The sequence below is a fragment of the Impatiens glandulifera genome, chromosome 8 (assembly GCF_907164915.1).
Source record: "Impatiens glandulifera chromosome 8, dImpGla2.1, whole genome shotgun sequence".
NCBI classification, from domain to species: Eukaryota; Viridiplantae; Streptophyta; class Magnoliopsida; order Ericales; family Balsaminaceae; genus Impatiens; species Impatiens glandulifera.
In genome coordinates, this window is record NC_061869.1 from 40,176,076 (window position 1) to 40,198,842 (window position 22,767).

At 32.3% G+C, this 22,767-nt stretch overlaps 1 protein-coding gene across 1 annotated transcript; it reads right to left on the reverse strand.

Moving 5' to 3' along the window:
* Positions 1 to 3,543: 3,543 nt before the first annotated feature.
* Positions 3,544 to 4,695, reverse strand: LOC124913327 (F-box only protein 6-like). Its single transcript, XM_047453919.1, has one exon. It carries the CDS (start codon positions 4,693 to 4,695, stop codon positions 3,544 to 3,546), a length of 1,152 nt encoding a protein of 383 aa, XP_047309875.1.
* Positions 4,696 to 22,767: the final 18,072 nt, after the last annotated feature.

The following is a 22,767-nucleotide window of genomic DNA, read 5'->3' on the forward strand; positions in this document are numbered from 1 at the left end:
TGTTTCAACTTAAACCGTTGGCCAATTTTTAATCATTAACTTACTCCTCCTCTTAGGTTGTGTTCTAATTGGGAGTGGGGCTTCTTTTGCAAACTTTGTGGGTTGAGGTTTATTTTGCCCTAAATTTCGTAATCGGTTGCACCAACTTGGATGATTCAAGTATAAGTTTCCTCTTAGACTTCATCACTTTAGATTGATGATCTATAGCAACAAGTGTAGCCTCCACCAACACTTCGGGTGGGGTTTCAACTCGAATAATTGCAAGTTGATGATTTATGGAAATAGTCGCATCCTCCACCACCACTTCGGGTGGTGTTTCAACTCGATCATTTAAGGGTTGATGATCTGCAATAGTCACATATTCCATCACCACTTCGGGTGGTGTTTCAACTCAAATATCTGCAACAGTTGCATCATCCACCGCCACTTTGGGTGGTGTTTTAACACGAACATTTTGCGGGTTTAAGTTCTTCTATAGAGGGGGTGTTTGTGAAATAATTGTGAATGGCATCCCTGAGAAATTGATTTGTGTCCATAGTCTCATACAAGACATGGATAGAGGAATTAAATAGGACAGATGTGTTAAGTTTTAGTTGTTGTGATGATTCTACTACATATGCCAACACTTTTGTTGTTTTTGCTATATTTTGTGCAGATCTATCCATGTTCATTGCAGATCTAGCAATAGTGTATAATAAATTTTTAACAATGGAGGAGTTTAATATATGAGGCTTATCCTCTCCAATCTAAGACCCCTCCACATATCTGTCACATGATCTTCCACCTAATATGTTAGATGATCTTCCACTTGATATTCCACCTGATCTTCCACCTCATCTTCTAGATGATCTTCTACCTCATTTACCACCTAATCTTCCACTTGATCTGCCACCCAATCTCGCACCTCATCTTATACCGTCTCAGTTTCATCCTGGAGGGTGCAACATCCTTCTAGAAGTGGAAGGCATCCAACATCCCTTCCATATCTTAATCATCCTCGTTCTATTTCCATCTAAATTCTATTTCTCAACTTATTGTCATTCTAACATGACAATATCATTGGAAAATCACATTGTAACGAGTGTAACTTTGATGAACAATCTGACTGTCCTTTCCTTTCATCTTATGTCTTTATGTATGTCGTTCGTAAGATAGATGGATTTCAAGTCCACAATCCTATCCATTTAAAAAACCTAAAATAATAAATAATATGTGAGAACATTTACATTAAAATTTGAATAAACCACTTAATTAAAGTACTAACAAAAATTACTTATAATAAGAAATATATGTGGTCCAAAGAAAAACGACGACCTTCATTCTTTTTTCACTACTAGCAGGCTTCAACTAAGCCTTTCATTGTGAATTGCCACCTATAATTGAAGTTTTGAATATTATTGACATTAAATAAAGATTTTAGGAATTTAAACTTGCGTGAACAAAATTTGGGTAAGAGAAGTATACATAATTTAATGATGCTTTGGAATGTAAGTTTTGATAATATAAGTATATACATGCATTGTTAATTTTGTGAGGTAAATAGAAAGTTGCTGATAATATAGACTACAAAGTTTATCTTAAAATTATTGTCAGTAGTTTTGTTGTTTAGAATCATCTTTGACATTGCAGTTGTTCTAGGACCGGAACTATTTTGTTTCATTATGCATCGTCTCCTCTAGTCCCTTAATTGTTCATCATATTCAGGGGACTCTGTATCATTTTCAATAGACTTAACAATTTCAATATCCCCTCTATGGATGCCCAGTACGCACTAAACATCTTTTTTCTGAATTTTGTGTATCTCATCATTTTGTAAGAAGCCCTCTAAATCTTATGGCCTTGACCACATCTTTTTATTCTTTTATCAATTATTTTATTAGTTTGAAAAGGACCTTTAACAAGGTCCTAGTCAATAAAATGTTGTGTTCATATTTTTTTGGGAGGGAGGAGGTGAAAATTTGGAGATGAGGGAATGGAGGGTGAGGTGGAAGTTGGAGATGAAGGAACGGAGGGTGAGGTAGAAGCTAAAGATGAGGGAGTGGTGAGAGCTAGAACTGAGGGTGCAGTGGGATCTGGATCTATAGTAGTATTGACCAGCAATGACAAATCTGTTGTCGAGGCCGACAACAGTTTCTTTTATATCTTTACAAAAAATAAAGAGAATATTAGCAAATAAAGCGAAAGAAGAAAAATGTTATTAGTAATAAAAATTATCATAAAATTTCAACGAAATGGTCTCGAACATGACCATGTTATAAAAGAAATTGTCATGAACATGACCCCCAAACATGGTCATATTCTAGACAAAATGGTCCAGAACTTGGTAATGTTCGGGAAAAATAGTCCTGAACATAGTCATGTTCGGGAAGATTTTAAGTAGCTTATGAAACTATCAACCTATTAATAACAATCATATGAATAATCAACATATGAATAATATGGTTGCAGACTTATTCAAAGAAATAATCAACCTATGAATAACATGGTCACTTATAAACACCCCAATCTTATGATTCATTGTGTGAAACTACCATTTATAAAAATGAGGTATCATCTTCTCCAAAAAAATCTTCTGATTCATTATCTGATATTACCTGTCTAATTTTTAATTTCTGAATTTCTATTATAGTATGTATTACTTTACCATGTCCACATATCTCCTAACTCAGATACAGAAATTAGAATCAAATATAAAAACAGTTTCCAAATATTAAATCATGTTTCCAAACATGAACATGTTCGGAAAAACCCTAATAATAGGATGATAATGTTCGGAAACTTACCATCAATAAGTGTCGGAATTGAATTAAGAGAAAATAACGATTCTCCTAAGAAATATAAGTAAAACAATTTTAGGGTTCTAGTTGATCACTAACATTGTTGAGCATCATTTATTTTAGGGCTTACCGTTTTCAAAGTTAAAAAAAATTGTCGAAATTCAAAGTTGCAGAAGAAGGAAGAAGAAAACCGAATTAAAAAAAGAATGAAGAAGAACGAAAACCCAAAAATCGAGAATGAAGATAGTGGAAAAGAGATGATATGAAAAGGGATTAAAAAAATTAAAAACAAATTCTTATTATTTCTTAATTAATTTAGTCCTGTCCTAGCTTCTCTCTATGATTTTTCTAATATTTATATGAAATATATATACATAAATTAGAAGAGTAATGATACATATAAAAATAATTGTAATGAATTATTTATGTAGGAAAAAAGTCGTTACATTAATAGACTAAAAGAATAAAGATTCATTGAAAGAATTATTAAATTTTCATTCTCCTCGTATAATAACACATAATTCCTACTAAAATTCTCACATGTATTGTTACTCAAATTAAAAATATACCCACAAAATATAATTTACATATGAAGTCAATAAAAATATATTGTAATAACTATAATAATAGAGTTTAATATTATTTAGGATAAGAAACGATAAAATCCATTAACAATAAAATAAAAGTTATTAATACTAAATTAAGTAAGAGAAAAAACAATAAAATCCAATTCATCAATAAAAAAAAGTTATTACTTATTACTAAGTTACGCTATTGCTGTAATGCAAGGATAAAACGCGATTCCATGTACAAACCTTAGATGAGCCTTTCCTCTTTGGGGAAATATATACCCCGAAACTTCCAACCATTCTTTCTTGAAAACATCATAAGTAATCAATTTGTTCATTTTTTCAGATCCAAGTGACAACAAGATCAAGTCTTTGCTACCCATACAAACCATTTGAGTGTTCTTCCCGTCTGATTTCAAGCACAACTCACTTGGCATCCTGTCGACCTCCTTCCATAGTAACATCATTTTTTGTAACTCCCAAATACAAACAGAAACACACGATTCTATGTCACTTACCATTGAACCAACGAGCATGATCCGTCCCCCACACTCCAAGAGAATCCGGTGAGCCATCAAAACATCAGGATTCGGGACTAAAAAATGATTCCAAACGCCCGACAACATATTGTAGGAGATTATACCTTCTGGATTCGAACACATGAAGTAGAGATTACCGTCGATAGAGATTGCCTGCGAGCGCAAGCTCAAATACAATGGCAACATTCTCATCGTCGGCATAACTCCCGGTTCATACCAAGTATTCTTGATAGAGTCATAAATTACGTACAGGCCCTGCCCATTGATGCAGATGATCTTGTAGCCCTCAACTGAAGATTTTCCATTCATCCACATTCCAACTACTACTCTAGACAAAACAATGTTTGACATAGCCGGAAGCTCCTTGAGTGTCTGAGTAAGCGGGTTACCCACGAAGAAACGCGTATGATTAATATTGACAAAACAAACAATACCGTCAACAGAAGCAATAGGGAAGATAACCAACTTCTGTCGGAGAGAATGAATTTTTGGATGGTGCCATTTCTTCGAGGAGGGATCGTACATGGCTGCCTTATTTGCATTGATGTGGTTGATGGTGTAGAACCATGGTTGGGTGATGGGAATTTGAGCATATCGTTCACGAAAGGTATGGGAAGTCAATATAGAGTTCCACTTTTTATTAACCTTAAGAAAACGAAAGAAGGTAGCCACTGGGAGTCTCGCCCTAACCATTTCAATGAGGTCATCCGGAAATTTACCCCATATCTCAGGTGACATTTCAAGAGACGAAAACACGGTAGACTCATTTCTACTTATTTTCCTATTAGAAGTTTCATCGGATTCCATCATTTTCAATGTTAATACTCTCGATTCTTCAATATGAAAGCTCAATTATTGGCCGCCATCATTATTCTACAATATCCTAAAACATAAAATGAATCAAAATTTAACAATTTAAGAAGAGATAGGATTTAAACTAAAAAAAATAACATTGATTTTAATTAGATGAGATTTATAGTTCTAATTTTTTATTTAAACAAATATGAGAATTGAAATTGAACACTTAATTCTAATTCTATTTCTAAACATAGTGGCTTAACATTAAAATAGGATAATAAGAAGCATTTACAATACTATTAGAGTAACTAGACAAAATATGACAGAAACAAATAACTTAAATGTTTTCAAACACTAAGAAGACTATCAATATATGATTAAAACTAGATATTATGATAAAAGAATTACACTCTGGATGCTTCCATTTTGCATCAAACAAAATAATGGGTTTGGAATCACTTATTAAGTAAGGGATATTCCTTTCAACATGACAATGCAGATCTTTGCAAATTAATATGTTGGAAAATAGATAATATTCCAACATATCCATGTCTTTGGTCATTGAATAACACCTAACAATCATAAGACAGTGCAGGTCTGTTCAAATATGTACTTGGGGGATTTGGAAACCTAAAGCATAAGATTTTCTCTACTCAATATCTAACAAGAAGAAGATCTCAGAGTTTATTGAATAACCCAAACATGTTGGCTTTCTAAACCCTATCATATCGTACAGGATGCAAGATCAATTTATCATAATGTATTTCTAATCCAAGAAAGAGATATAAATGACAAGCAAGGAATAATCAGTGAGAAGGGACATCATGAGACCAAGCAAACAGATATCAACAGGCATTCGAAAAAGAATAGAAATTTGATTAAAATCAACTATTTTGACAGCCAAAGCAAACAGATATGAACAAGCATAAGAAAAGTATCAAGATTAGATTAAAATCCTCTATTTGGACAGCCAATATGAACAAGCATAGGAAAAAGTATAGAGATTAGCTTAAAATCCTAGATTTGGACAGCCAAAGTAAACAGATATGAAAAAGCAAGGAAAAAGTTAAAATCCTCGGGATTTGAACAGCCAAAGTAACAGATATGAAAAAGTATCGTGAATAGATTAAAATCCTCGGGATTTGGACAGCCAAAGAAAACAGATATAAACAAGCATTGGAAAAGAGTATAGATATGAGATTAAAATCCACGATTAGGACGCCCAAATCAAACAGATATGAACAAGCAGAGGAAAAATTACCTATCACACAGTGGCGGCGGAATCGGCGAACGATGAAGATTGACGAAAATCAAATGAAATGGCGATCAAGGGCGATCAGGAGACCTGGTATCAAAATTATAGTAAATGAGATTAAAATTTAAGAATTTACGAAACAAAAACATCGATTTGGACAACGAAAGCAAACAGATATGAAAAATGACATATCGTACAATGGCGGCGGATGAAGCAGCTGGTTACGAGGTTGAAGTTGAAGAAATTCAGAGGAAGCATATTCCAAGATTTTTCTGACCTTGTTTGATAAACAGTCACAGCAATCACCAAGGCCAGCGATATATATAGGCCTCCGCCAACTTCTCTCGCTCTACTTGTTTCTCAAGAATTTAAATTCAAATTAAAAATTACACAAAAGAATGAATAAAAATGGGATTTTCTTTTTTTTTTATCAAGAAAAATATAAAACTAAATTTCTAAACTAAATTGCACTCACACTTATTAACTCATTTTAGTGTAATCTTTGTTCACTTAATCAATCTTTTTAATGATAGTTTTTAATCCTAAATAATACTTAAAGTGATTTGTTACATTTTCATATTTAAACTAGATCTTTCAATGTTTAAATTTGAAATTTGTGCTTTTGGCGCTAAGAAAACGTCGAGATTATTTTCTATATACCACAATGTTTTTAAGAATTTTTTTTGTTTTTATCTCTACAAGCTTTTCAAATATAATAATTTATGTGGTGGGTTTTGGCGCAACATATATTTATATTATTGTTAATAACCATAATAACGAAATTACCGTCTTTAATTACAAGTATTTGTATTATATATTAAATGTCACATACCTAGTAAATAAAATATAAACACCACATAATATTTCATATGAAATTAGAGTATGATTGCATTAGCAACTTAATAGATAAAGTGAGGTTATTTTAGACAAATTTGTTCTTAAAAATTAACTATCTTTCAATTTTATTTAGCTAGTTGATTAATTACATCCACAAATAGAAAAGTTGAATAGCTAAAATATTTTCATTAAAGAAGATAAAAAGACTTCAAAACTTAAAAAAAAAAAAACAAGAGGAATAAAGGATGAGTTCAATATTACAATTATATAGATAAGAAAATTAAAGTTCAATATTACAATTATATTTATTAATAAGTGTTCAGTCACATTTAGGAATGTTTATACTACTTAGTTTGACTACAAAATCTTACTAAATGATACATACGAAGCATATGCACTGTAATAGCATATGCACTGTAATGGTTTGTTAGAAGATACTTAGTTTTTGTCCTCCTAATTAGAGAGACTCAATTTGGTGTGGACTTTATTTAAACTCACAGTATATAATGTGAAGGAACATTATTTTCATTTAGATTTTTATTGGGTTTTACAGTACAATAAGAAATAGAACATAACATAAACAGATTTAGGGGTTTGAAGTAACAGTTGGAGAAGATTTATGTTTGTTGGAGCTTACACCGTTTTATCGATTTTAAACGTTGACAGCTTGTTGTTTATTTCTGGGGCTACGTTTTGAACGCTGAAAATCTATTTTTTAAAACTTCTAAGTCAATACAAGAGAAACCAGAATTGTAGAATTGATAAGGTTGGTTGATCTTGCTCTTTTTGTTATTTGTAGAATTTATAAGGTTGGTACGTAAAATGAGTGATATAAAAAAGTGATCGAATAAACTTAGTAAAAAATAATATTAAGAACCTATAGGACATAAAACACAAAAGAACAAGTGAATAGAGTTAAATTGACCATACCCCAAAGATTGGGCCGAGAAGCCCATGCGTATAATATAAGGAAACCCTAACTCTGTGTATAAATACAACTAAGCTTCTCTAGCCGCACACCTCTCAAAATCTTACATCCTCGAAAGAAGTTTCATTTGCCACAACCATACTAAATTGCATTTTAGACTTTGATAGGATCGGTGCTACCAATAGAGACTAGGGTCTAAATATTGTTAACAGCTAATGACAAACGATTCGATAGTAATCTTGTGAGGGATTAGTATCTGTTTTATTCTTCACAATTCATTCGAACTCTTGAAACAGTTTCAAGTGCGGAAGTGTTCGTCAGATTTGAAGCTTTAAACTAATAAAAGATGAATGACAGAAAGCAAGAACACAGGGAGTTGTTTATGGATGTTCGGAGCAAACCCTTCTACGTCACCCCTTCTTCTACGACCAGAAGGATTTTACTAAATACTTTGAATCAAATAAAACATACTAAACTAGCTAATACTCTATTGAACAGAACAACATATGTTCAACTTACAATATTATCAACAATATTCTCACAGCTAGACAGTAATTTGATTCTTTCTCTCTTGAGCTTAAATGATTTAAGAAATCAGTAAGTGTAAGAGTAAGCTTGTAAATTCAGTTGTTTGAGATCCGGTGATTCGTCCGTTGTCCTTGAGCATTTATTTGTAGTAGAAGGACACCAACGGTCAAATCTTCTTCATGGACACGTGGCAAGCGTCCATTGGAAGGTCGCTCATAGTACAAGAGTACAACAGACTCTGAGCAAATGGTTTGTGGTTGTACCGCACTAGTAGTGCGCCGAATATCCTTCTGAGATTGTCTTGTACTAGACAAACCATTGTGATAGAGATTAATCCCATGGTTATTATTGATAAACAATGTTACAATATATACTAGTCAAAAGACTCTTAATAAGGTAGACCACTAATCTAGGAATCTAAACAAGGTAACCCACTAATCTAGGAATCTAAACAAGGTAACAAGATATATACAATATACTAATACACCCCCGCAGTCGAAACGGGAGATTCTCGGACGCTGAGACTGTCTCTGAAATCTTCAAATAGTATGCGCGGAAGTCCTTTGGTGAATATGTCAGCGATTTGAAAACGAGAAGGCATATGAAGAATGCGAACTTTACCTCTATCTACTTTTTCCCTTACAAAGTGTATGTCCATTTCGATGTGTTTGGTACGTTGATGTTGGACCGGATTTTGGGAGAGATAAATCGCACTTATGTTGTCGCAGTAGACCAGTGTGGCTTTGTCCAATGAGATACGAAGTTCTAACAATAAATTGCGAAGCCAACAGGATTCGGAGACAACATTGGCAACTCCTCTATATTCAGCTTCAGCACTAGAACGAGAAAGTGTGGATTGCCGTTTTGACGACCAAGACAGAAGATTATCGCCTAGGAAGACGCAATAGCCAGATGTAGAGCGACGGGTATCTGGACATCCTCCCCAGTCTGCATCAGTATATGAAACGAGTGTAGACAGTGAGGATTTGTAAAGATGAAGGCCATAGTGCTTTGTACCCTGTAAGTATCGAATGATTCTGTGTAAGGCAGCCAAGTGAGCCTCTTTCGGATCATGCATGTGGAGGCAAATTTGCTGGACTGCATATGAAATATCAGGACGTGTGAAAGTAAGATACTGTAGTGCTCCGGCTAAACTTCTGTAATGAGTGGGGTCAGAGACTGGTGGACTAGTTGATTTTCCAAGTTTGCCATTTGTATCGACCGGCGTTTGTGTTGATTTGCAAGTAGACATTCCAGCACGATCAATAATTTCTTCAGCATATTTCTTCTGACTAAGACAAAGTCCATCCTTAGTATACGATACAGCAACTCCCAAGAAATAGCTTAATTTACCTAAATCCTTCATAGCAAATTCTGCGCCTAAGCTTTTCATGAGAGTCTGACGTAACTGATCAGACGAAGCCGTAATGATAATGTCATCAACATACAAGAGTAGATAGGCAATTTCGGACCCATGTTGATAGATAAAAAGCGAATGATCAGTCGTGCTGTGTGTAAAACCGATTGTAGAGACAAAATCTGCAAACCTTTGATACCAAGCACGAGGAGCTTGTTTTAAGCCGTATAAAGATTTGCGCAATAAACAAACATGGTCGGGAAAGATTTTGTCTCTAAAACCGAAAGGCTGATGCATGTAAACTGTTTCGTTGAGATTACCATGTAAAAATGCATTCTTGACGTCCATTTGGTGAATGGACCAAGACTTCGATAAAGCAATGCTCAGAACAGTTCGTATGGTGGCTGGTTTGACAACAGGACTAAAGGTTTCTTCACAATTGATTCCAATCTGCTGAGACCTGCCATCACCAACAAGACGGGCTTTATGCCTCTCAAAAGAGCCGTCAGAGTTAGTTTTATGCTTAAAAATCCACATGCATCGTATAATATCAACACCCTGAGGACGCGGAACCAAGTCCCAAGTCTTATTACTAATTAAAGCGTTAAACTCATCGTCCATGGCGGCTTTCCAATTCGGGTCTGATAAAGCTAACTTTGGGTTTTTGGGAATAGGCGATGGAGATGTGAGTGTGTTTAGATTGAAAATGCGTTTTGGACAGACAATCCCATCCATTGCGCGGGTTCGTATTGTCCGTGTTGGATTGATGATGGTTGGTGAATGATTTGGACGGTTTGGTCTTGTGGACGGGCTGGTCGTGTTTGGGTTTGGGCCTGGTGAAGTGGTGATGGGTGATGGTGGGTTTGGTGGAGTGTGTTGAGTTGATAATGGGCTCGGTAATGGAGTGTTGTTTGGTGGGGAAATGGACTCGGTGATGGGCGGGGTTTGGATGTGTATTGGGATGGTTATTGGTTCGGATTGAGATGGGTGAGTTGAGTTTGGGTTTTGGACAAGAGAAAAGGGAAATTTTGTTTCGTCAAAAATGACGTGACGAGAGATGATAAATCTTTTTGAGGCTGGGTCGTAGCATTTGTAGCCGCGATGATTAGAGGGGTATCCTAAAAAGACACAAGGGGTAGAGCGTTTATGAAGTTTGTGAATAGTGGTTGGAGGAAGAAGAGGATAGCAAAGACAACCGAAAATTTTTAGGTGAGAGTAAGAAGGAGTTCGGTTATATAGAAGTTGAGTGGGTGAGAAATTTCGAATTTGTTTATTTGGAAGAATATTTAGGAGATAAGTGGTCATTTCGAGGGCGTGATGCCAAAAATTTAACGGGAGAGAAGCATGAGTAAGCAATGTTCGAATCATGTTATTTATGGTGCGTATTTTTCTTTCTGCTTTACCATTTTGAGGAGAAGTATAGGGGCAAGAGAGGCGAAATTGTAGACCATTTTTGTCACAAAATGTACGAAATTGACTGTTGTTATATTCAGTTCCGTTGTCACATTGGATTGTTTTAATGGGCTTTTGAAATTGTGTTTGAATTTGATTTTGAAGTGTAGAGAAGACGGAGAATACTTGGGATTTGTTTCCAATTGGAAAAGTCCAAAGGAAATTTGTGTAATCATCAAGAAACAGAATATAGTATTTATGTCCATTTGTACTTAGCACAGGCGACGTCCACAAATCACTATGAATAATATCGAATGGGGAAGTAGTATAAGAGACAGAATTGGTAAATGGTAACTTAACTTGTTTACCAAAGATGCAAGACTCACAGAGTTTAGACCCTAAAACGGGCTTACAAGAAATAGAATTTGATTTATTGAGAGAATGCAAAATATCGACACCGGGGTGTCCTAATCTATTATGCCATAAATTTGACGAAATTGCAGTAAACGAAGAATTAGTTGGGGGTTTTTGGCTTTGGCTCGACAGAGAGAGTGGGTAGAGATCCCCCGAGCTATTGTTCCTCATGATAACCTTCCCCGTCTGGAAATCCTTTACAGAAAAACCAAGTGAGTCAAATTCTACAGAGACGTTGTTATCACGAGTAAACCGACGAATAGATATAAGATTTTTAATGAGTTTGGGAGCATGTAGAACATTGTTCAGAAGTAAGGGTGGTAAGGGTGGTTTTAAGTTAGTTTTACCAATACCGCGAATCGGGATTTCCTGTCCACTCCCAACAATGATATTTTTAACACAATTTAAATTAGAATAAGGCGAGAGACTACCTGAGTTGGGTGTCATGTGTGAAGTTGCTCCCGAATCCATGTACCAAGTATCGTCAGGCGGAGTAAGGGATAAAGTGTGCATCGCCTGATTGATATCGGTTGCAACGTAACTTTGGGGCTGCTGCTGGCTCGTCTCAGCCATGTAGGCCTGCTGTGGCCGAGAACCGAGTACGCCTGCTCCTGCTGTCCGAGTGTGTTGCTGCTGATAGCCAGAACCGCGCCAGGAGGCGCCTTGTTGCTGTTGACCAGATGCGTGCCAGGGGGCGCTTTGCTGCTGCGGCCAGATCTGTTGTGTCGGGTAGGGACAAGGGGGTGCTGTCCAGCCCGCAGGCGCCCACTGTGCCCATTGCTGTTGGCCAGGAGGTGCCCAGAATTGCTGCTGCTGGTGGTATGTGCGGCTGGTGTTGCGACCGCGTCCTCTGCCGCGCTGGCTGCGTCCTCGGCCCTGGCCGGCCTGTTCCTGCGCGCTAGAGGTGCCCTGCTGCTGCTGCTGGCCGGTAGCACGGGCTGATTGGCTAGAGTTGTTTCCGCGGCCTTGGCTACGATCGTCCGAGGCAATAAAAGAGGTGTTTGTGTGGACGAATTCATCCTTCCTTGTTTCAACAAGGAGCAAATCAGATCTAGCAACGTAGAAAGATGGGAGAGGCTTCTTTTGACCTATTATGGTGGCGATTGTTTCGTAGTTTTCATTCAAACCCCCAAGTAGACGCAACACCAGTCGATTTTCAGAAACGGGGCAATCAACATTAGCAAGTTGATCCGCAATCATCTTCAATTCAGTGCAATAAGCACTCATGTTTGGGAAATCATTGAGACGAATTTGAGAAAACCTATTTTCAAGATACATAGCGCGAGAACCTGTGTTATCTTGAAATATATTCGCTAAACGTTCCCAAGCCTGAGCAGCCGTCATACCAGGTTTTTGGATCGTGTTTAGTAGATCCTTGGATATTGTTCCAAATATCCATTGCTTGACAAGGGCGTCAAGGCGTTTCCACAGAAGAGAGTCGGTCTCGGAAGATGTTGAAGGTGTTTCGGAGGCGTTGGGAGTTTTTGGTTTGAGATGTTCGTAAACATTGTGAATCAAGCAGTGGTTTTCGAGAAGGTCTGCCCAAGAGAGATATTCCTCGCTACCCATCTCTAGGGTGATAGGAATTATGGAGCGGAGATTGTTAACAGAGAAAGCAGAGTGGTATTGAGAAACAGACATGGTGGTGGGCGTCTGACTTTGATTGGAGGAGGAGTCTGAATTAGTAGGTGGGACAGACATTAGAAGTTTGTGCGTGAGGCAGCAAGGTGGGAGGAAGAGAAAAAAATAAAAATTCGATTGATGATCTTGAGAGGATCTTTACTCTGATACCATGATAGAGATTAATCCCATGGTTATTATTGATAAACAATGTTACAATATATACTAGTCAAAAGACTCTTAATAAGGTAGACCACTAATCTAGGAATCTAAACAAGGTAACCCACTAATCTAGGAATCTAAACAAGGTAACAAGATATATACAATATACTAATACATTGGAAGGAAATTTGCGTATGGTGCGTTCATTCATTGGATACAATTATTAGGCTTGTCATACTACACAGAAGTGAGTGGATCAGGTGTAGCAGACAGCTAGTTGATCGTGGTTAGATGTATGCTATTTCAGACAGCTGCTGAAGCGAGGCATTAGACGTGCTCCATTAGACTACCAAGTCTAAGGAAGTTAGATGTCAACGTCTAATTGCGCGTTCCATTAGACCACCAAGTCTAATGGAGTTAGACGTCAACGTCTAACTACGTATTCCATTAAACCTGTCTCTAATAGAGTTAGACTGTAACGTCTGACTACGTATCACATTAGACTATCAAGTCTAATAGAGTTAGACATCGACGTCTAACTACGTTTCCAATTAGACTACCACGTCTAATGAAGTTATACTACAACGTTTATATACGCATCCCATTAAACTACAACATCTAACTACGCATCCTTTCAGACTTGTCTGAAGGGGTTATACGTCCTCGTCTAACTACGCATCTCATTAGACCACCAAGTCTAATGGAGTTAGACTATAACGTCTAACTTCGCATCCCTTCAGACTTGTCTAAAAGAGTTAGACGTCCTCGTCTAACTACGCATCTCATTAGACCACCAAATCTAATGTAGTTAGACTAGCACATCTAACTACGTTACCCATTAGACCACCGAGTCTAATGGAGTTAGACTGGCACGTCTAACTACGTTACCCATTAGACCACCAAGTCTAATGGAGTTAGACTAGCACGTCTAACAGCGTAACACGTCTATTTAGTTTTCTTAGACCACGTTTAATTCAACATAGTCTTATGCACCTGCACAAAATAAATAGACAACTTAGCTTCATTCTCAACTAAGTATTTATCACAATTAAGTTTTAATCACATATCATCAAAATAAAATTGGCATAGAATACGCTTATTCTCTTAATTATTTTAATCAAAATAATTTGACTCAACAGACTTCAAGACGTGACACTGAGTTTTCATTATATTTCGTCATTTTTTACTAGAAGGATCGGCACAACGTATGTCTGGTCAACATCAATAAACCGATCTTCATTTTGGGTAGCGCGTTTCACTTACGTTTAATACTTTCTGATTTATAGTTCATTTTGTTCGATCACCACTAATTTATTTTTCAAATTGTAGAAGCAAGATTTCACATGGAAACCATTAGATTCATTGTCCATTCAGTCCTCGATATAATACGCGGCTGGTTAATGAACTATTCTGCCACATCTCTATTTTTTGAGAATCCGACGAAACGTAGAAATATCAAATATGTATCCGACATTAAATCAAAGGATAGAGCTCCTTATACTTTACTTAACTCAACATCTTTAGGAGCTTCAGTTATTAGGCTCTAAGAAACGGGTTCATCGCAGCATATCCAAGGGAAAATTTTCAATCTACAATCAATCGAGTTATCAAAATCTATCTTATTCAGTTTTCTGCTCCCAACACAATTGTTCAACACAATTGTTTTAAATGATTCAATAGAAAACAATTAAAATCAAGTAGTATTGACAGTGGAATATAAAAAAGAAGTCTAAATTATATAGCTCCACGAAATATGACTACTATAATAAAGTTCCATCTAACATTAAAGTATTTGATCTCCATAAACACATGTAATGGGATAGTAAGCTCACAACTATCCTTGTATGTAATTGTTTTGGAAAAATATTAAAAATATTAAATTACATGTCACTTGGATGGGTTCACACTCATTTTTTACACTTAGAATAATTATTCAAATTTAAGTTTATTTCATTAAAATAGAGTATATTTATTATTATTATTTTTAAATAATATAAAAAAATAAAACTATTCAAAAACCAAAAAATGAGCTCAATCTGACTATTTGACTAACATCTAATTCTTTCTTCTTCTTTTTTGTCACGGATTATTTATAATTAATCTCTTAATCATAAATAAAAAATATCAATAGTATAATTTACAATTAATTGATTACCTACAAAATAGACTTCTTTTACAACAAATAAAAGATTAAGATTATTTAGATTATAAAATATAATAAATATGAATCAAAATATTTCAAATACATCTCACTAATTAAATAATTTCAATAAAAAAATGATGTGTTAAAAAGTATAATTATTCTTCCCCCTTAAGAATATACAAATATTATTTAATCAAACACATTAGATAATATCGTCTATTTAAAATTAATATTTTTGTCAATTATCTCCAAATCACTTTTAAAATTAAAGCAAAAAGTATTTGTTTTATTTAAAAAGAAAAATATTATTAAATTAGATAAATATTTTTAAGTAAAAATTTGTTGGAAAAAAGGTACTTTTCATTCCATTTTAGATCAAGTTAAAAAACTTTTTGATGAACTTTTTATAAAGATTATTATTGGTTTTAATTTTTGACCAAATAAATTATTTTTATAACAAATATATATACGTGTAAATATTATATATTGAAAAAAATGGGAGATAAATTAGATTTTTTTAATAAATTTATATTATTTAATTATTATATTATTAAAAAATAAATGAGATCTTTTTATTTAAGATGATAGAACTAATATTTTTATTATATATGAATTATATAAATATATATAATTATTAGGAGAGAGAATATTTATATATATATTATATTAATAAATAAATGAGGAATTTTTTTATAAATAGAGAAATATTATATATATCCTAATTTCTATTTATAAAAAATTTCTTTATTTATATCTTAATATAATATGTATATAAATATAAAAGGAAAATGTAGAGAGTAGGAAAGTTTTGACAGGAATATGTAGGGAAATGATGTGTCAACCTTCTATTGGATTGAAAATGTAATTTGAGAGAATTTTAAAATTTCAATCCAACATAGGAATGACACATTATTTCCTTACATATTTTAAAATTTTCCTATTCTCTATCATTTACCAAAATGTTAATGTGACTAAATATATATTTATATATAAATTTTATATATTAAGAGACCAGATGATGATTATATATATATATAAAAAATAAAAATTAAAAAATTAAAAAAATTAAAAAATTAAAAATTAGTTAGAGGATATATATATATATATATATATATATATATATATATATATATATATATATATATATATATATATATATATATATATATATATATATATATATATATGAGTTAAGAATTTCTTTTAATTATGGTAATAAGTATATTTTATTTTATATGAAATATTATATATATTAATATATATATATATAATTGTTGATATATATATATATATATATATATATATATATATATATATATATATTAATATATATATATATATATATATATATATATATATATTAATCAAACTGGCTAAAATTAGTTATGATCAGATGTTTTTTTTTTCGGAAATTTGACTTATAAATTTACTTGTCCAGATCATTTGGAAATTGGTGTTCCCTATTTTGGACCAATTAGAATACAGAGTTATTATTACTTGTTGTTAGACATCTGCGATTTCTCTTTTAGAAATCGTTTGTCGGGTTTTTATCTTGTTTTTTAGATTCAGGTTAACTAAATCTACCAGACTGTTCATCTTCTTTTCTAATTTTAATCGTCTTCTCAAAGTTTCTGGATGAAATCGTTTGTTAAATAGATAAAATCCCAAAAAATCTTCTCGTATACTATGGTGTTTTCTCTCACAGTCATTGCGTTGTTGGCTCGTATAAGAGGTCTTGTCCAGCAGGTAAGCATCAGTCGTTTTGTTCTTGTTGAAAATTAGCTTGAGTTTTTTCTCAACAAATTTATAATTGAAACAATGTGCATCATAAGTCTAAAATATTTTGAGTTGTTTCTTAACATGACTAAGAAAAGTCTAAAATATGTTAATAAATAAAGTATTATATATACTTAGATATTAAAATGTTGTGTGTATGTTATAAATATCACATGTCTCCAACAAATCACAACATGCGCATTTACAATTGAGGAGACGCTTGGTTCAAATAAAGAAATATGAATGAGATTGATAAACATATATACATGTATTAAGAATGAGTATGATTAATAAAAGTATATAGTGTTTGATTTGATTAAAACCCTGTAATAATTACGATTATCATTGATAATATTTAGTTTGGTTAAAGGAATTACTAATAATAATATTTTATTTATACAATAATTAATTTTTATACATTTATATATTTTATTTATTTTATTTATTTTCTTCCTATTATTACTTAGTTATAAAATATATAAATTAATCCAATAAATATATATATATATATATATATATATATATATATATATATATATATATATATATATATATATATAAATAAGAAAAAAGAGAAATAGTTAGTCAAATAAAAAAATTATTAATAAGTTTTATATTTAATATTTTATTCTTTTTTATATATATTTATTAATTATTATAGATGTAATTTGGTTTGTTTATATTATAAATTTTAATATGTTTATTTAAATAATGTTAATTTTGATAATTAGTAATTTATGTCATATTTTAGGAAAAAAATTATTATCTTATACTAAAATTAATTAAATAAAAAACACTAAAATTATAAAATATTATGCTAAATAAAGCAATGAGAATCAATAAATACATATTAAATCACATCTAACAAACACAGTCTATATATTCACTCAAATAAAGGAATATTCAGCTATAATAATTTGATTTAAAGTTTTATTTTTAATGAATATTATACAAAATTATATGTAATAATATGAGAAACAGAATCTATAAATAAAAAAATTACGGAGTAAAATGAAAAACAACAAAGATAAAACAATGGAGAGAGAATCATATTGAGGAGAGAGATTGGAATAAGTTTCTTTCCCCAAAACAATATTGAAGAGATTGGAAGATTCACTAGTGCATATGATTCATTTTAATGTTGATCAATTAAAACAAAGTTCTATACATCCATATTTAATTCTTTTTAAGTACATCATGAGTATTTATAAACTAATTAAGAGTTTTAATCACGGGAAGAAAATTTGTAAGGTGAGATGCATCTCTTTAGCTAAAAAAAATCAACAAGAACTGATAAGAAAGAGAATTATTCAAAATAAGATGGAGCTAGCTAGAATCGTTTTATTTATTATAAATCTGTACTTTCATATCAAACATCTTAATACAGTTATTAAGAAAGAATATTATGCAAATTAGTTAACAGTCTAAAATCTTGTTTGATATGGGGTTATGTCCAAATATTAAAGAAAGAGGTTTATTTTGAAACAAAATATATTTTTGTATTTTAAACATTGTACCATGATGTGCAATAGAAAAGTTTGAAGGATGAACTGATTACCTATAACAAACAAGTAGGAATCTGAATATATCCCTTGAAGTAGAAGATCAACTTTCTCCAAAATATTGGGCAGAACAGGATCCGGAGTAATTATATATACAGCAAACGTGTGGAAGTATCAATGCTTCTGACAATTCCTGAATCATGAAAATTAAAAATAAGAAATGAAAACTTAATAATAATTCATTTCCCTATAAATAAATACACAAGTTAACCACGTCGCATAATGTTAAATACAAAGTTATTATTAACGATGTTCAACCGGCCGGTTAACCGATTAAACGGTTCCGGTTAATACCGGTTTTGACTTTTATTTTACAAATAGATTAATCGACCGTTAATGATATCGGTTTTACCGGTTCTGGTTCTACTAGTTTTGGTCGGTTTTGACCGATTAATCGTGTTTAACAGGAACCGATAATTCAATTTTTTTAAATTAAGTAATAAATTTATAAATATTTTTTTTAAAATTATTATTTGCACTTTCCTCTTATATTATTCTCCATCTTTTTTCTCTATTATAGTATATTATATTATTATAATATAATATAATATAAATATATTATATTATAATAATATATTTTATTGATATGTTTAGAAATATGTTATAATATATAATTTTATTGTAACAATATAATATATTTTATAGCTATTCTGTTAGGTTTTTATATGTTTTTTTGAGAAAATTCAAATTCATTATGTCGATTATGACCAACCAAGTATAAGCGGATATGATTGAATCTCCTTCTCAACCGATAGAATGGGAAGTGGAATCGGTAAATTATAATTTATAACTTTGATTTTAGGTGTTTCTGTGTTGGACGTATTGGAGAGAAAGTTAAAACATGAAGTGAAGGTTGAACTTCGAATACATCAAGTTTTAATTTGCTCTCAGCCTATTTTGATTTTGTTAATTTATAATTTCACGTTATAAAAACATTTTACATATTTTAATGAAATTATTTTAATTTGTTTTTAATTTATTTTTTTTAAAATTTTATATAGATTATAATGTTTTTAAAAAATTATTCTATAAAAATTATTTATAAAATAACTAAAAGAAATTATAAAATATAAAAATATATAATTAAATTATTACCGGTTAAACCGTTAGAAAAATATGGAAACCGAAAATCGAATCGTTTACCTGGTAAAAAACCGATTAACCGGAACTGTTAGAACCGGTTAACCAATAAACCGTTAAAATGAAACCGGTTAACTATCGGTTCGGTTGAATTACCGGTTTTCCGGTTTTTTTTTGCACAGCCCTAGTTATTATAGATGAGTCATGACGTTAAGAGTCACTTAGAAATATATCTCTGACCTAATTAGCATATAGATCTCAAAATAGCAATCTTGACCTAATGTAATATATAGCCAAACATGCAATAAAATCTTCGTTTTCACTTTATTTCTTCAAAGTTCATACAATTAAAAATGATAAATAAATGTTTAAATTATATACAATTAAAATATGAAAAGCAAATAACAGAATGGGAAGATATAATTCGACAAATTGTAAATCAATAGGAACTTGTAATGTTTTGCACGACTATGTTGCCAAAATATCAATAATGGTTGGCATTTCATTCTTTGTACTTTCGTCTTATAATAAGTATTTTTAAGGATCCATTATCATCTCTAACCAGTTTATTATTCGCAAAATGTTCTAAGTGGTTTGACACACATCACCTTTTCCAACATTAACGCATGTCGTCATACGAAATTGTGTAGACAAAGACTGAATCGCCTTATTTGACATGTGGTTTAGGGTTGTATTTTTTATACACAACATATATATATATATATAATCTTAAATTACATTCATCTCTATAAATATAAGTTCATTCAATTAAAATTAAAAACAAATGTATTAAATATTATACCATTCAAATATGAAAAAACAAATCAATTTGAATGATAAAATTGAAAAAAATCTATTTCACGGAAACATCTCTAATATCCTCAACTCACACATTATTATTTCTACACATTAAAAAACAGTGCAATAATAATAGTTTTAAAACTAACAAATCTCTCATACTAGAGTAGACACTGAGTAGACTGAGTAGTTAAGATGTTACACCTAGAATAATTTTTTTAAAAGGCATATATATACATATACATGATGACCTAGATTCACTAGTAGAAAAAGTATCAGTAAGGGCGAAAACAATCCGAAAGGTAGACTTTTTAGGACCGTATAATGCCTGTTAAGAATAAATTCAGTAGTATATGATAATCAAAAATATAAATTGTCAGATTCATTTTGCTAGCAATTACCCATAAATATCACAGTTCAAAAGTTGCAGTTAACTAGTAAATACCAATTCATGTTTCATAAGTGTCAAATTGAAGAAACAGGAAAAAAATAATAATAATATCATATCCATACCAACGCAACGCAACGCAACGCACTGAGGCAACTTCTCTGTAACAACAGGACTGACAGACAAGCTTACATACAAATTGTAGAAAGAATCTGCATTTGGAATCTGATTCATGAAAAGATGAGTCATGTATCTCTTATGGAATATCAAATAATACTACAGTGTGTTGGGAATAAAGAGAAATAATCACTGCACTTGATAATAAACTATTCCCCACTTAATTGAATCTTTAGGAATAAGAAACAATAAACATAAAAGGAAATATAAATGAAACAAAAACACCAAGAATTTAATGTGGAAAACCTTCTCAAATCATGTTGGGTTTTGTCCTCCTAGTTGGAGAGACCCAACTTGATGTGGGCTTTATTTAGGCCCACGATATATATTGTGAAGGAACATTATTTTTTCACTTTAAGTTAACTGGGTTTTGAGAACAACAAGAGAGAGATGAGAGCAAAAACAGATTCAAGAGATTGAGGTAACAATTGGAGAAGATTTCCGTTTTCTGGAGTTTGCACCGTTTGATCGACTTTAAACGTTGACAGCTTGTTGGTTATTTCTGGGGCTACGTTTCAAACGGCGAAGATCTGTTTTCTGGTTGCAGAATTGATATGTTAATTGGGGAAGAGTTCTGTTTTGAAGAATACATTAATTTTCCCATCAAAGTGGTATTAGAGCTTGGTTTATTTGAGTATAAGGATGGAGACTAACACATCCAAAATGGTGAGCTTGAATGGTTCCAATTATAATATTTGGAAGGTTAAAATGGAAGATTTACTATATGTGAAAAAAATTTCATTTGTCAGTGTTCTCTTCAGTAAAGTCTACAGAAAATAGTATGGATGATTGGAAATTCTTGCACAGACAAGTGTGTGGTTATATTCGTCAATGGGTTGATGACAATATTCTGAACCATGTTATCTTTATAACTATTGCTCGTACTCTGTGGACTAAACTCGAAGAATTGTATGAGAGAAAGACATATAATAACAAACTGTTTTTGATCAAGCAATTGATGTCCTTAAGGTATCAAGTTGGTTCTCCGATGACTGACCACTTGAATACTTTTGTGGGAATTATTAATCAATTGTAGACGATGAAACTCAGCTCTAATGACGAGATACATGGATTATGTTTATTTGGTACTCTGCCTAATTCATGGGAGACTTTTAGAACAACTATGTCTACTTCTGCTCTAGATAGTGTTCTCTCAATAGATTTAATAAAAAACAGTGCGTTGAATGAAGAGATGAAACGAAAGACACAAGACTTTACTTTACAATCAGAGGTCTTGATTATAGAATCCAGGGGAGAAGTAAATGGCGAGAAAGTAATTGTAGCAAATCTCGCAGGGCTTCCTTCTAATAAGTGGGCAAATGTTGAGTGTCATCATTGTGGCCTAAAGAGCCATATTAATAAATTTTTTAAAATTGAAGAAGGAGAACAAGAAGAAAACTCAGAACACACCCACTACTTCTAATCATAGAGAAGGTAAAAATCATGATGATGTTGCTATTGTTGATGATTTCCTTACCATTTGTTATAATGATGTTCATAATGTTAATGTGTCTTGTGATGATATGGATTAGATTGTAGATAGTGGTGCTTCTACTAATGCTACATCACAACGAGATTTTATCTCAACCAATGGTAATGTTTGTGTGGAGATGGCCAATGGAACTACTCTTGTTCTAAAACAGGTTAAGTATATTCCTGTTATTCGC

Coding starts and splice junctions, on each gene's coding strand:
- LOC124913327 (XM_047453919.1), bottom strand. CDS start 4,695: ATGATGGAATCCGATGAAACTTCTAATAGGAAAATAAGTAGAAATGAG.